This window comes from Dendronephthya gigantea, unplaced genomic scaffold (assembly GCF_004324835.1).
Source record: "Dendronephthya gigantea isolate DGI-Jeju-01 unplaced genomic scaffold, DenGig_1.0 000034F, whole genome shotgun sequence".
NCBI classification, from domain to species: domain Eukaryota; kingdom Metazoa; phylum Cnidaria; class Anthozoa; order Malacalcyonacea; family Nephtheidae; genus Dendronephthya; species Dendronephthya gigantea.
The window spans coordinates 2,017,392-2,032,007 of NW_021163044.1; the positions used below are offsets into that span (position 1 = coordinate 2,017,392).

At 37.9% G+C, this 14,616-nt stretch overlaps 4 protein-coding genes across 4 annotated transcripts; 3 read left to right on the plus strand and 1 right to left on the minus strand.

The window, feature by feature from the left end:
- Window positions 1-4: 4 nt before the first annotated feature.
- On the minus strand, window positions 5-4,028 carry LOC114525377 (tektin-B1-like). Its single transcript, XM_028546699.1, has 6 exons — window positions 3,496-4,028; window positions 1,923-1,993; window positions 1,350-1,716; window positions 1,073-1,153; window positions 706-909; window positions 5-554 (listed from the first exon to the last, which is right to left on the minus strand). Exons 1-6 carry the CDS (start codon window positions 3,919-3,921, stop codon window positions 279-281), a joined length of 1,425 nt encoding a protein of 474 aa, XP_028402500.1. The 5' UTR covers window positions 3,922-4,028; the 3' UTR covers window positions 5-278.
- Window positions 4,020-5,808, plus strand: LOC114525379 (coiled-coil domain-containing protein 25-like). Its single transcript, XM_028546702.1, has 10 exons — window positions 4,020-4,231; window positions 4,341-4,388; window positions 4,470-4,509; window positions 4,590-4,641; window positions 4,791-4,866; window positions 4,939-5,042; window positions 5,126-5,275; window positions 5,367-5,419; window positions 5,522-5,567; window positions 5,718-5,808. The coding sequence occupies exons 1-10, from the start codon at window positions 4,207-4,209 to the stop codon at window positions 5,748-5,750; spliced, it is 627 nt and encodes a 208-aa protein (XP_028402503.1). The 5' UTR covers window positions 4,020-4,206; the 3' UTR covers window positions 5,751-5,808.
- Window positions 5,809-6,150: 342 nt separating this feature from the next.
- On the plus strand, window positions 6,151-9,758 carry LOC114525378 (1-acyl-sn-glycerol-3-phosphate acyltransferase epsilon-like). Its single transcript, XM_028546701.1, has 11 exons — window positions 6,151-6,395; window positions 6,833-6,908; window positions 7,288-7,403; window positions 7,490-7,545; window positions 8,301-8,334; window positions 8,459-8,549; window positions 8,717-8,766; window positions 8,863-8,974; window positions 9,083-9,153; window positions 9,279-9,331; window positions 9,405-9,758. The coding sequence occupies exons 1-11, from the start codon at window positions 6,177-6,179 to the stop codon at window positions 9,637-9,639; spliced, it is 1,113 nt and encodes a 370-aa protein (XP_028402502.1). The 5' UTR covers window positions 6,151-6,176; the 3' UTR covers window positions 9,640-9,758.
- A 702-nt stretch (window positions 9,759-10,460) lies between these two features.
- On the plus strand, window positions 10,461-14,607 carry LOC114525569. The gene is made up of 10 exons (XM_028546955.1): window positions 10,461-10,685; window positions 11,635-11,753; window positions 12,076-12,209; window positions 12,428-12,507; window positions 12,649-12,697; window positions 12,920-13,010; window positions 13,084-13,156; window positions 13,496-13,625; window positions 13,783-13,908; window positions 14,347-14,607. The coding sequence occupies exons 1-10, from the start codon at window positions 10,600-10,602 to the stop codon at window positions 14,455-14,457; spliced, it is 999 nt and encodes a 332-aa protein (XP_028402756.1). The 5' UTR covers window positions 10,461-10,599; the 3' UTR covers window positions 14,458-14,607.
- Window positions 14,608-14,616: the final 9 nt, after the last annotated feature.

Consider the following 14,616-nt stretch of genomic DNA (forward strand, 5'->3'; position numbering starts at 1 on the left):
CAAATCACACAATACGAAAAACAAATTTATTTTTATCATACAATCGTACATTCCCTTGGTACGTCCAGAATTTGCACTTGATATCAAAAGTTGACACAATTCATCTATGGTTCAATCCATTCTTTTCTGCCTTTTCCTATTTTGTATGTTTTTCTAAATTGAAAATATTATTGGGTTTTATGTCACACTTGTCTGTTTACTGACTTTCTCACACACCTACACAACTAAAGTCGAGAATTCAGCGAGTTGTTTTTTTTTTAATCTCGGAAGAGTTCCTTCTAGTTTGTTATCAATGGAGTACGCGCACTTTTTACTGCACTGGCGTGAAGCGTGTTCATGGGGGTCATACGAGAGGCTGTCATTGGACCGGTGACTGCACGTTCTAGGGTAGCGGTATCCACCATGGTTGCCATGGGTGACGAGGTCTTGAAGTTCAAGTGAGCTTCGTCAGTCACAGTTGGATTAAACAGTTCAATGCGGGTCATATCTTGTGGCGTCTCCTTCAACTTCTGCCTGGAGGTCATACAACGGTTGTCCAACGCCAAAGAATTTACCTGCAATTAGAAAATGCATTGTTTTAGAAAGATTACAGCTGGCATTGACCCATTTTAACAGTTGTATTATTAGTCTTTGCACTGGTCTATCTTTTGGTCTATGGTAGTCTCCAAATAGAAATGATTATTTCACCTCACTAGAAACACTTACCTTGACTGCTAGATCTTCCTCGATATGCCTCAGGTTTTCGGTCAGAGAGTTGTGGGCATTCTGCGACTCTTGCAGCTTTTCCACCAAAGCTTTGACAGTACCTTCTATCTCCCGTACTTCATGACATAACTGATATTGTGTAGCATCACGACACAACTCCACGTTAGGACGATACGTGCGGTTCTCAAGTCTTGTTTGAGCGACCTTGTAAAAGAAAAAACAACGTATATTCAAATGTTGAACTGAGCTCAAATCATTGCAGACTTTCATACTCAGGGCCTTTCACAAAAATTACAGAGGCCTGGAGCAATTGCGCCATTTGCATTGCGCCTTTTTCTCCCTACCTACTGAGGATTTGCATACTTACCATCATTGGCGCTTTCTTTGCTTCTATTGCCTGCTTGATTTGAAGTATATCATTTTCCAGCGTCTCGATTTCTTGTTTGGTCTAAAAAGAATCGATAATGGATCAATTTTCTTCATGCAATAGGGGCTATATTAGGTTCTGGTTGTATTCAACGTCAAAACATATTTAGTAAAAGAATTGAGCAAATTTGTAGTTCACTGAGTCCTCTTTAGTATTTGTTTTTAACTGCGAAATTTTTCTCGGACGATTGAATCAATCGAATCAAACTGCAACCTACATTCTTCTGTTGCCATTCCAACTCGTTTTTAGTCTGTTCTGTCTCGTGAATTCTCTTTCTGTAACTGAATTCCGTCGCCTGTCTTTGTGACTCAAGGTCGTTGGCTGTCTTCTGGATCGTGGCAAAGATTGCCTCCCTCAGGCGTTGAGATGCCTGCATCTCGGCTTCGGCCCGCAACTTGTTGTAGTTAGAGTATTGGTCCCAGGTCTCGGGTGTCACGCTGCCCTTCACGGTTCGGGTGGGATCCGGGTGGAAACAGATGTTGGTAGAATTGTTGTTCAACTTACGACATTCGCCATCAATGTCAAAGGCTATGTTCTTGTCCGTGAGATCACGGTAAACCTGTTGACGAGCTTCTTGCAATAAACTAAAAATAAAAATGGCAGTTGTACTCTAAACTCTGTTTTTGCACGATTACATGCTCTGTGTTTGTGAACGACTAGGAAAAAGTAACGGACATCACCGTGACTTTGTTTCAAAACGTTAAATCCGTGTCTGGGGACCATTCAAATTTGATGCACTCGAGACAGTAAAGTGTGACTAAAAATGTGCTGGAAAAATGCTCAAACTCACCATAACTGCTCGGAAGCTTCATTGATCTTTTGTTGGAGCAATGCTTTGCATCCCTCAATCACCTCGACTTCCTATTTGGTAAAAAATAGGTTACCCTATATAGTGTGGTATTAATTCAGTGTATATACAGTACAGTGGGTTCGGTTAGTGCGACAATGTGTCCTGTTAGGCCTGTTTACCACTTCAATCGTAACGTAACCGTCGACGTAAAGTAGCGTATTTCTTTGTTTCCGAAGTATTCGACCAAAACTGATGACTTTAAAACAATGAGGTACGCTACGTTTCGCTACGATACGGTTGAAGTGGAAAACGGCCTTTAGTGTGGCTGTCTTGTCAAAGTGCGCAATTTATCAGAATGCGAAACGTTTTTAGTTTAGCGTCTATGAGTGTTCAAGTTGTCCATATTTTTCTCCAAAAATATGACTTGTTGCAAACGGCATCCCATCGACATCGGAAAACATGTTTGCATTTCCTGTACACGTTGTCTTGGCAACGTCTTTGCTATATTATTCCGCAGGATTCCCTTGTTTAACGACACTAAGCTAAACATCATAAAATTTGTAAAAAGCAATTAAGCCTTTTTAATTAATATTGCTTTATAAAATACTGAGTTAAACGCATCGTTTTGCTCAAAACCGAAGTCTACGAGACTGTATTTCATTCCTTAAATTAAGTTGAACCTCTGACCCGGAAGATTAGCTTAACTTTTTTTAAAGTTGAGTTTGCAATCAAACACAGTTTCCAGCACAATATGTATGCGAAATCCGTTTGTACATACATATATATTTCACCAGTCAACGCGGACTTTCCTCTGAAACCTTGTAATGTATTGAATTTCAATCTCCCTTGGAAACAACAGTTATTTTGGTATTGTCGCGTGTGACAAACGGTTTGAATGATATACAAAACACTTTATCCCTTTTTTTAAACTAAAACTTGACAATGAGAAGGGCTGAAGCGAGAAAATCCAAGTATTAACTGTGAATAGAGGATTTGGAGAGAAAAAACGCGTTTAACTTGTGTTTTGCAGAACGCGTGTCCATAAACCTGTTACAAGATTAACTGAAGAATCAAAAACTTTTTTCACAGCTTAAAATCTTACTCTTTTAACTTTGAATATTTTATGAATGACAGGGTAAATTTAAGTAGGGTAATGCGAATGTAAAAGTTTCCATTGCATTCTTTGTAAGCAGCTGGGTTTTAAGTGCCTGGTAACGATGATATCCGTAGCATCAACAGTTTAATGTTTAAACGATTAGTCGACTCAGGCTAGGACTGCGTGACAAATTAGTTTACTATTGATGCAAAAGGTGTTCCTTACCAGCACCACCTGCCAAGTTATGAAAAGTTATCTTTTCATTTATACAAACGTCACCCGGTATGTCCCAAAACATTGCATTCACTTCAATGAACCTCCACGAATCATCTTAAAGTTTTACCAGTAATCTCAATGACGCACGCTTAAACATGCTGTGATACAGTCATCATTCTCGATTTCAATTAAGCCCAAATTGGAATTCGAATTACATTCTTAGAAAATTCCAAAGTTCGATAAGGATTACAGAACGCTTACCTTGCCCAAATTGGCTTCCACTGGATCGCGGACTAGATCAATGCCGATCCTGTGTTCTCGCAACATCAGGCACTCCAATGCGATATCCAACGGCACTTTTTTCGCCTCCAAAGCTCGCTCGCATCTTTCCTTCTCTCGTTCGAGGCATCGGATTTCTTCGTCTGTATCCTTCAGGCATTTCTCGAGCGCTTTCTTCCAAGTATTTACATCGTCAATACGCTCTTCCATGCGAGTATCGCTGTCGTGCTGCGTCCATCTCGTGTGATTATCGCTCTCGTTTCGCAGCCAACGACCTTCCTGTCTGATACGATGTGAAGAGTCTCGAAGCCTTTGGGCGCTCGTTCGAACGATAACATTCGACTGATGCCAATCGGACATGCTATAACGAGGCGGAAATTTATTCGTGTTTTGCGTTGTAGTCGCCATTCCTTTGCTGTCTTTTAACTTCGATTTGCACCGATATTTTTATCGCAAACCAGAGTCTCCTTCGAAATGAATGGATTGCCTTGTTGGTGTTAGGTTTTGTCTTCTGTTCGCCGCTTAGCAACGGGACGCCAGCACTGCGCTACCATGGTAACATAATTTGCGTCAACCGACCGTGTCGTGCGCCAGAGAATGGGGACGAAAAACAATATGGTGGATCTTTTTGAATTTTAAAGTTTTTAAAAAATGATGTGAAACAGAACAAGAAAATTGTGACCCTTTTAGAGAATGGTGTTTTATTTCACGAGCGAAGGTGTGCGGTTGTAAAATTGCTTGTTTCTTGCTGGATTTTTTTTAATGATTTTGATGAGAATGTCTTGTACACGTGTATTAAAATTGTGAATCTTTGAAATTTTTTTTAGTTGTCTCACCACCCTATACGATTTACATGGGCATCGATAAACATGAGAGTACGTTAGCCGATTTCATTGTTGCTTTCCATAACCATTCCATAACTTTCATGATTATAAAAAAGTATTTTACTTTTATAGACGAAGATTTGATCAAGCATGGTTGGCCAGAAGATATTTGGTGAGTATCGTTGAGTGAATAATTCAATTGACAAATTTATTAAATCGTCTCAACATGGGCAAATTTTTTTGGAAAACCAGGTTTCATGTGGATAAAGTGTCATCAGCACACGTGTATTTGAGGCTACCAAAGGTGAATTTATAATCATTTGAAGATTTATTTTGTAGCACATCATTTTATGCATCACCAAATGAGAAATATACCATATGTACATTGATACAGGGTATGACTATGTGTATTAGATTAACTAAATAAATCAATCTCAAACATTTCCTCTTTAGGGCCAGTCAATAGATGATATTCCTTCCACTGTGTTAGATGACTGTGCACAACTGGTGAAAGCTAACAGCATTCAAGGTTGGAAATAGATTCTCCCTTGCGTGTGTGTTTCATATCATGTGGCCAAAAATGTTGATTCAATTTCTCTAGGAAACAAGATGAATAATGTTGGTGTAGTGTACACACTTTGGGAAAATTTAAAGAAAACAAATGACATGGAGGTTGGGCAAGTTGGTTTTCATAAACAGAAAGAGGTTAGAAACCTTTTTTCAAACAGTCTGTTATAATAATCAACCATGTGTTGAACAATGTATTGGTGTATTTTTGTGTTATGAAGGTGCGTTCGATGAAAGTTGAGAAGAGAATCAACGAGGTAGTGAATCGTTTGAATAAGACGAAAACAGAACGATTTCCTGACCTGAGGGTGGAACGAGAACAACGTGATCAAGAGGAAAGAGAAGACAAACGCAAGGAAATGCAGGAGAAGGTGTAGTGAAATTTTGCCTGTTGGACATTTGCCTTGAAATAACAAGGGGAAATAGTTCATATTTCATTCTTACATTCTGCTTTTACCTTAGAGACAACTGGAAAAAGAAGAAGAGAGGAGACGTGCAGCTGAAGCAGAAGCAAGGTACCAAATGTGAAGTGATTTGAAAGCTGATATTAGACAATACAAAGTATTGTGTATTTTCATGGTGACTGACTATTGGTTGTATTCTTTTTGTTTCTCCAGGAGTTACTCTAATTTAATGAATCCTGAGAATATGAAAAGCAACCAGGTAAGACAAATCCCTTCATGGTTGAATTGACAAATCTAAGACAGTTCTTAAAAGCACATGCAATAATCTTTTCATCGAAGAGAGAACAACAGTTAGTGTTAAGATTGGTACAGTACAGTACAGTTTCTATTAATATTTTTGTCTTCATAGGCTGGGGGCTCTGATTCTGACGACTTTATGTGAAAAGGCCTGTCAGCTAGGTACAGCAATGGATTGTGATGTATAACTGGGGAGAGTTGAGGTTTGAACCCTAAGTTTGAATGACATCAAGTATTTTGGCTGTTGCATTGCATTTCAACCCACAAACTTTACAAATGCAGTGCTTCGTTAGCTCAAGTTATCAATGAACGACCATAAACAATATAAATGGATAACTGTAAAAAGTATAACATGAATTTGAAGATTGTTAATTTGATTATAAAGAAAAAAGGCAATCATTTTCATCTTTTAATTAATGAATTAACGGTTCGGGAATAGTCGTGAACAAAATTATACTTTTGACGGATGTAATGTAAGCGAATTTGAATTCTGCACAGGAATTCTGCATGGCTGCCAGGCAAAGGCCTTTGAAACGCAATAAAATTGTTTTAAAACGTGACATGCAATAAAATGTTGAATACTATACTTCAACAAGCTGTATCTTATCGCTCCACGGTGCCGATTCTGTTAACAGTGAGTGTTGCACCTCAATATTTATTTGCCTGGTCAATATGGCGTTCATTGTCCTCGCTGCTTCCCAGAAAAGTGTACGAATATATCGATGATAAATTGTATGACATCTACCAAACCTTGGTCGTGTTCTTCTTTGAAAATTATGCCGGCACAGAGGTAAGCTATACAAGGATTATATTTGCAAAGTCCTCGATAGCTTGCCAAAGTGAGCAGGTGTCCCTTTAATAACATTATTTTACATATATGACTTATATCCTTTTCTCGAATAGTTCGTCTACAGGAGAGTGCGTGTAGAGCCCAAATATTAAAAGGAATAATTATTTACTCTGTAAATGAAGATTTAATTATTAGTTTATTACCTAATATAAAACGTGCGAAAAGTAATTGCAATAACAAACAAATATTTAATTAACACTGTTAACAACGTTGACAAAAACATATTCTCGTGAAAAACATCATATATATTGTTGGTGATAGCCCTTTACAGTTACCCTAATTGGTATTATTGAAATCATCTATGAAAGTCATCTTATTTTGTGACAATTTTATCAGCACATTGCATTATGTCATAATTTGTATTGTAACTTTTATAGCTCGTATTTTATGGAGATGAAATCCCATTAGATAGGAGAGAAAATGTTGTTTATTTGTGTAATCACCAAAGCACAGGTTAGCATTCAAATAAATGCATTTAGATCTAATTTCCCCTCTTGATGGATGTCAACAAGCGAATGTGAACATGTTTAAATCATAGTTGCCCTTATCTCCATTGCGCTTGTCTTTCGCAACTGATTTGCTTCTTCACATCTATCAGGAGTAGAAAATCACTCCTGTAGATCATGATACTCTTCATGCCAGTTATCAATAGTCCAATCTGTCAATGAGAGAAAAATGACCAAACTCACCACAGATTAAAAATATTGATGACCCATTACTCCTGTTCATTGTCAAAGTTGATGCATAGATTGCAGTCCCATGAAATATGATGTTTCTGTGTTATCAATTGCAAAATATCTTGTGACATTTGCCCTACCATAATTTATTACAGTTGACTGGGCTGTTGTTGATATGATTGCAATCAGACAAGGAAGCATGGGCTCCATCAGATATATTTTAAAAGACAGCTTGAAATACTTGCCATTGTTTGGATTTTACTTTCCCCAGGTATTTATGACTGCTATAACCAACCCTTATGAGGCATTAGACAGACATTTGACCAATTCACCTCAATTTTACATATTTTTTCAAAGCACGGCTGCATTTATGTAAAAAGGAATGCATCTTCAGATGTCCTCAACATTGAAAGGTACCTACATAGAATGTTACACCTGTAAACTTCTAAAACCATTATTGGTGCATTTTCATGAAATTGTAATGTTGTCAGGAGCTAGCTGGGATTAAATAACAAAATGGGTGTAATTGCCAAAGGCAGATGGTTGTTAAGTATTCACGATGTGGTCAGATCAAGAACATGCTTGAGAAAGCGACGCTATACCTCATCAAAAACAAAGAATTAATGATTTGGGGTTTCTAAAACGTCCGTCACTCTTCATGATCATCGAGTCAAATGAGACATTAGAACTGTTTTTAATGGCCATAAAACAGCAACGTTCACTAAAGATCGGTATTTTAACGCCAGTTTACAGTTCACACGGAGATTTTTGTGGCGTTTTATGAGCTGTGTGCAGATGCCGATGTATAAGTTCTTTTTTTAGGCATTCGTAATTCATTCACCCGACGACTGACATTCATAGAAAAACCACAGCAAAAATTAAAGTGACAATCGCCGATATGAACGATGATAACGCGCCTTTTAGTAAAATGGTTTTACGTAGATAAATTGAAACATATATGAAAGAAAGGGATATAGCTTATTTCAAGCATCAATCTGACCTCATCTCTGATGATGGCAAACGACCTATATATAATAACTGGGACTTGTTAACTAGCATGCTGTAGTTTTCTGTCGACTGTATTTTGCTAGACGCACCTGGTTGTTGCATCAACAACATGCGTGTTCAGTTTAGCCCCTGAGTGAATATCAGCTTTTCGTTTTCTCAGGAGAATGCGAAAGTTTAAGGAAGACGATAGTGCTGTAAGTTGACATAATTTTGATTTGAGTTCACACAGCGAGTGTCTTTCACGAGCTGTCTTTGCAATTTAAGTCAACAAAGCGGACTGAACTGACGAGAATGCGTTCATTTCTCTCTCCCTTGAAGGTGTGGATGGTGATATTCCCCGAGGGAACTCGTTTTAATACTGATATACCGGAGCAGAAACAGCAAAGCCAACAATTTGCGAAGAGCCGAGGTGCGTACGTGCTTTCCACAACTTATCAGCTCCATGAGTCTCTCACTGGCAGCACAAACCAATCATAAAGTCTGTTAACGTGGTTAGGTACCAGTACCCCCAAATGACCTCCAAATGACCTGTAGTGTACTTATGAAATACCTGATTTTTCTATCTCTAAATTCCAGGTCTTCCCGTTCTAAATCATGTTTTAACTCCGAAAACAAAAGCTACAGAAGCAAGTATACTTCTTTGAACGAAAATCTTGCTACAAAATAAACACCAGCTTCGTTTAGAGTGCTATAAAAAAGCTTTTTACTGAATGCTTTTATAGATTGCCCTGGACACTTTGTCAGATCATATTGATGCTGTTTATGACCTAACAATTGCATATAAAGAAAAATATAAGAGTATACTTCCTAGAAAACGAGCCATAGATTTGTTTGGTAAGTAAGATTGCTGCGTCAGAGAAGACCACATAGTTAAATTTTGATGGTGATTGAAAAGACAGGGGTTAGATTTTCTCTCTTGAACTGTGGTTCGTATTTCCTTAGAGTTCTTCGACTGTTATGATCCTGAAATCCATGTGCATGTGAGGAGAGTTACACCAGATCAAATACCAAAGGTAATATAGCCTTTACTGTAAACTATACTTTGACCTAACTTCATCAAGTACTGTACCTATAACACACAAAAAACCTCTCGAAGTTTCGGTCGAAGGAAACTTCAAAAAGACTTTGTGATTTTTAGAGTTGTAAAGAAAGAAAACAGTGGATTTATGATGCATTTCAACTTAAGGATAGGTAAGCATAAGATAATCGACTCAACGGTTGAATTTTGAATATCCGTTAGTTGATTATTCGTCTATTTTTTTAGACTTCTTTCACAGTTTTATTCCGAAGACGTTGAAACTCAGGGGCGATTTCCTGGGCCGTGTAGACGGCACAAAGTGCCACTAGCGAGAACCTTATCGTGGACAATATTTTGGGCAAGTGTTTTGCGCCATTTTTGGCTACTAAATACGGTCGGCGTATACCTGAAAAGCTGGTTAGTAGGAAGTGCCGGTACCCTGTTGTATATGACGATATTGTATGATAGATTGCAGAGATAGCGGAATAAACTGTGCATTTTAGGTTTTATGTGCTCATGATGTTCCGCACGAGACAAATTTTGTAAAATCTTCGGCTATTATAGATGATTTGCTGTTGATATATTTATTAAAACACTTTATGAACGTTCGTTGAAAATGCCTTTCTGGTAGTAACTAATTTCCAGTCCCTCACCGCGCGCGTATTATATACCAGTACCAAAATTCCAGTACCAGTCAATCTTGTTCCCCATAGCTTATTCCCCATTTTCCCACCTTAAGTTCTGAGCTTTTGAAAACAAAATATTCATTTCTCATTTGCACGCCGGATCACGTATTGCCCGCGTTGCATCGCCTCGCCTCGCTTATGTCAGCTAGAGAAAACAGCTGCCTTGTTCAGCTGCTGCCTGCGCCCGACCTCATAACTAACATATACCAGACAGGAATTCGCCGCGAGATGTAACTCCTAGTCAATTGTATGAAGTTCGTACGGGCTTGCTATTTTTCTTTTATATTTTTGTCCCTGAGACTGGGAGACATCCAATTGAAAGTGAGACTTGACATGACGGATATTGTTATATTAGACCCTAATTTCGAATAAAATTTACACAATGAAGTTGCCCTTACGGTCTTACCATAATTGATTTTTTTTCACGGAAAATTCCCATGAGGTCATGCCTTTAGGGTGAATTGCATAACCCACACACCAAATGCAAACGACGACATGCTTGAGAACAAACCACCCAGTTCCATACAGATCAGTGGAACAACATCTTAGAACAAAAACAGCACCAAATTTGGAATTGAATTTCAACCGGATGTGGGTTTCACTTCCGGGTGTGAACTGTTTGCACTGGGCAGGGTCACCTAATAGCAAAATTAACCGTTTAGAGGAGAAAAGCTTGTTTTACACCACCTTTGAACGCTTCTTACTAATATACCCAGCTTCAGTTAAAGCATTACAAACTCCTGCCATTTTGAAAGATGTCCACCGAAGTGGAAATCGAAAATATAGACGATTTTAAAGGAGCTATTTCGGAATGCCGATCAGACAACTTTGAAACAAATTGGTATGTAAGTCTTCTTAATCTGTGTTTATTATGTGTCTATGACTGCTGCATCGTTAGGATGTTCGTCGGACTAAAATGTCAGATAATACTATTGATAAAATAAAGTGGGATCCTTTTGTTACAAGTTATACTGCTGTCACCTTATCAAGCGTTTATTCGACGTGTTTAATACTGAACACCTTTGCAAAATTGATGTCTAAAACCTGTTTATATGAACAAATGTCTCAATTGCCTAACGGTGTCTTCCAAAAGCTTCTAATTCTGGAATGGATAAATAATTATTGTGAGGATTTAGAAGCAAAAGCAGCTGGAATTCATGCAATTGATTCTAATTTGGTATTTTACTCAATGTTTTGACTTGTCATATAAATGTAAACATCAACTGTGTAGAATGCATCGTCTGTTTGTTCATTGTTTGCCAGGCGATTACAAGGCAATTTAATCTCTGGTTTATTTCCAAATTAGCCTTTTTTCGTCCATTAGATCGTGTACAAACATGTACTTGCTAGGAATTTTTTGCATGACAAACTTTCATGCACTACGAAACTCGCGAGCTGTCAGAAATCGATCAATCTTTCTGCTTTGAAATTGTCGCCAAATAAGGCGCTAGCCATCAGCACACAGTTTTGAAAACAATTGTAAAGTTTACTGTTTGCTTGTTTGCTGTGACGCTAAAAAGCCATATTAGTTCAAACTTGTCTCTTTTTTTTAATTATTGGCCGTTTTCGTGCAAAAGATGTAATGGCAAAGCTATTAGTACGGTTCCTGTGACTGGCTGTGAGAGCACTTGAGATGATATTAGTAACACAAACATACGTTAAAATTTTCAAACAGTGGGAGTTTCTGAACAATGAAATAAAGCATTGGGTGGGCTCTGCTGCAGGTAGTTGTGTCTTGCAAAGATATTATTCTATGCTTTTGTGCATAATTTTCTGTGGGAATCCTCCAGGGTTTTGGCAAGACATGTGGATCAGCAACCAAATTTGATTACATTAGCTGGGTTTGGAAATAATGGGATTGAGGAGCTCAAAGAATCTTTGGAAGAAAGCGAGGTGATGTATGGACTCGGTAAGGGGCTTTCCATAATGTTAAAAAAACTGTTTTAATGATTTAAATTTTAAAATTTACAAGACAATTTGTATATTGAGTTTGACAATGATTCTGACTAGCAATTTACATGACATTAGGAAGCATGATGAGGTCTTCAGATTAGGTTGACATGTTGAGAAATTTTGAGGCATGTTTTAAGCAGTTTCTAAAACACATTCGTTGAGAATTTATTTCATTAAGAAATCAGTTTCCGGAGTGTTCAACTAAGCCTGCGGGGGAGTGGTTATAGCATTAATGGCATACAACACTGCATCATTCTCATGTTGTTTCTCTTTCACAGTTAAAGTCCAAGAACAGATTGATCAAAGCAACACAGTTAAGTTTGTTTACATTCATTGGATTGGAAAACAAGTTCCATTCACAAAGAAAGGCAAATATGGTGTTGTTCATGGGAGTGTAGACAAAAACTTTCAGGTATTAATTTGCAGCCTACACAAAATATCTGTGTACTTAATACTTGCAAAAGGAATTGTTAGATAGATTTTATATAACATGTATAGCCAGCCAGGCATCAATGCTTGACTTCTTTCGTATATTGTTGTATCTAAGCTCAATTGATTATATTTCTCAATAATATTGAGTAAGTATTTTGTACTGCAAGTTTATATATTGATTACATATTTAAATTTCAGCCTTATCATGCCTCAATCTCAACAGATAACATAGCCGATTTGGATGAGGAAACTCTTGCAAGTAAACTCAGCGAAAGCAGGTAAACAGAAGTTGCCTTTTCTTTCTCTACAATCTGCTTAAAATTTTTTATCCAAAAAGTAATTTTAATCATATCATATTTCTAATAACTCAGTGTTTAACTGTGTTATGATAAATTTTTCTGTCTCGATATTTATTTTAGTGGCACGAAAAACAAAGTCTTGGATGCAGACCAGGCAACTGAGAGAAGGGTAATTTTAATAGGTTTAGTTATACAGAAATTTAAAAGTTTAAGTGAGAAATTGCAAGCCTGGAATACTGCCTTTCATCGAAAATAATATTAACCTTATAACATTTGGCAAATTATGCACTATGCAGACTTATTTCAGAATGACGTTTATATTATATTTGCAAGTCAACACTCGAAATGATCATTTTTATGAATGTTTTTTTTATGATTTCTTTACCCTAAGGGTCATGATCGTGGATTCACGGGTCACGAGACTGGCGGTAATAAGAAAAAAGTTACTGGCGGATTCACAGGATTTCAGGGGAAAAGTGCAGGTATGTCATGTCGTCATATGACGAAATATGTTATTGGAAAGCGCACGGAAACTGATGTGAAATTTTCTTCCAGGTACCGTGAAATTTGATGATTCTGTTATCGACGCTGCAACGGATGTAAGAAGCGACACAACAGACACGGATTGGTAAAGACATTTTTATCTATTTACGCTTCGCGGTTCGCATATATCTGACGTCACCATTTCTGACGTCACCAAACGAGTGCAGCCTGATATGACGAGGTCTGGGGACTAACCCGTGGTCCCTGTTTCTCGTAGTTTGCTTTCATATAACCCCGTTTACGCTTGCAATATTCTCTGCGATTTTCTACTTCTGACAGATGCGAATGAGTGGATAAGTTATGGATGCTCAGAAGTGGGCAACTTCTACACCTCAGCTTCTATAACTAGTCGCTCCTTCGCATCTATCAAAAGAAGAAAATCAACCAAAAACTGCAAGTGTAATCTGGTCTTATCGTTTTTCAGGTTCGTAGCAGGTTATGAAGATGGAAACCCAAAATTACCGCTTATTTGCCTCGGTTCGGGGTCTGGGGGTGTTGGTGAAATAACAGATATTCTGACAAATGACATCATTGGTTATGCTCTTTGTCGAGTGGTATGTTCAACCAGCAAAGAGTAAATCAAATATTTTGAAGTCGCGTGTTTATAACTAAGTTCTCAGTGAACTTTTTTTTCTGTTCGGTTGGTTTGAGAGCGATTTCTTAAAAAGCTTTTTCATCGATCGTTTCTTGTTTTGCCTTTTTTCTATTTAGACAGACGTCGTGGACGATATATCAACGGTAAAGTTTGTGTATATTCAATGGGTTGGCGACAACGTCAAACCGCTCGTGAAAGCCAAGATAAGCACACACAAAGCCGACTTGGAACAGATCTTTTTTGTATCCTTTGAACATGCAGGCGTTTAGACTCTTACAATCAAATCAGCGCATTGTCCAGCTCTGGCACTATTAGTGTTCAAACCTCATTAGCTGATTCTGCATTAGTTTAGATAAGATAAGGCTTAGTTCGGTGAGATAAGATGAGATAAAACTTCATTTTCACACGCTATCTCCTTGACAGCTGACTTTCAGCTGCACGGAGCTGGCGTGCAGATTAAAAACGAGCGCTGGAGTCTGGTGACAACTATTAGAAAGTCTAGTCCAGTCGGTCAATGCAAAGCTTAATTCCCGCCAAAAAAGTTTTTGCAAGGATTTTGTTTTGATTAGTTCAAACTCGACTGCCTCAACTCTAAACATATTGGTGCATCGTACAAATAGCTAGTCTCAACCTTTCTCGTACTCCAAGGGCATAAACATTATCCTTAACTCTCGCCCCAGCCCGCTCACGCCACAATATTTGCGAACAGCGCTGACGAAATCAGCGAACGCGAAATAATGGACAAAGTTCAAAGTGGAAGCGGTTCCAAGAGTCACGTGAGAAATGAATGAACGCTGATTGGGTAACACCGTTTTGAATGACGTCATTGCGTCCCAGTGACACCGTTGTCTATAGCTGCTTTTGGAATATTGTCAAATTTCATTGTAATATATGAATTAAATTAGTTCAAATATTGCTGAACTATTTTAAAACTTACAGAATACTTGTTT

Excerpts from the sequence above, each read along its gene's own strand:
- LOC114525378 (XM_028546701.1), top strand. The coding sequence starts at position 6,177 with ATGTTGAATACTATACTTCAACAAGCTGTATCTTATCGCTCCACGGTG. Across the intron at positions 8,335-8,458 it reads TTAAGGAAGACGATAGTGCT|GTGTGGATGGTGATATTCCC; the intron begins GTAAGTTGACAT and ends TCTCCCTTGAAG. Across the intron at positions 8,975-9,082 it reads ACGAGCCATAGATTTGTTTG|AGTTCTTCGACTGTTATGAT; the intron begins GTAAGTAAGATT and ends GTATTTCCTTAG.
- LOC114525379 (XM_028546702.1), top strand. The coding sequence starts at position 4,207 with ATGGTGTTTTATTTCACGAGCGAAG. Across the intron at positions 4,510-4,589 it reads GGTTGGCCAGAAGATATTTG|GTTTCATGTGGATAAAGTGT; the intron begins GTGAGTATCGTT and ends TTGGAAAACCAG. Across the intron at positions 5,420-5,521 it reads GCAGCTGAAGCAGAAGCAAG|GAGTTACTCTAATTTAATGA; the intron begins GTACCAAATGTG and ends TTGTTTCTCCAG.
- LOC114525377 (XM_028546699.1), bottom strand. The coding sequence starts at position 3,921 with ATGGCGACTACAACGCAAAACACGAATAAATTTCCGCCTCGTTATAGC. Across the intron at positions 910-1,072 it reads CAAAGAAAGCGCCAATGATG|GTCGCTCAAACAAGACTTGA; the intron begins GTAAGTATGCAA and ends TTCTTTTACAAG. Across the intron at positions 555-705 it reads AGGAAGATCTAGCAGTCAAG|GTAAATTCTTTGGCGTTGGA; the intron begins GTAAGTGTTTCT and ends TTCTAATTGCAG.
- LOC114525569 (XM_028546955.1), top strand. The coding sequence starts at position 10,600 with ATGTCCACCGAAGTGGAAATCGAAAATATAGACGATTTTAAAGGAGCT. Across the intron at positions 12,698-12,919 it reads ACCAGGCAACTGAGAGAAGG|GGTCATGATCGTGGATTCAC; the intron begins GTAATTTTAATA and ends CTTTACCCTAAG. Across the intron at positions 13,909-14,346 it reads ACTTGGAACAGATCTTTTTT|CCCGCTCACGCCACAATATT; the intron begins GTATCCTTTGAA and ends CTCTCGCCCCAG.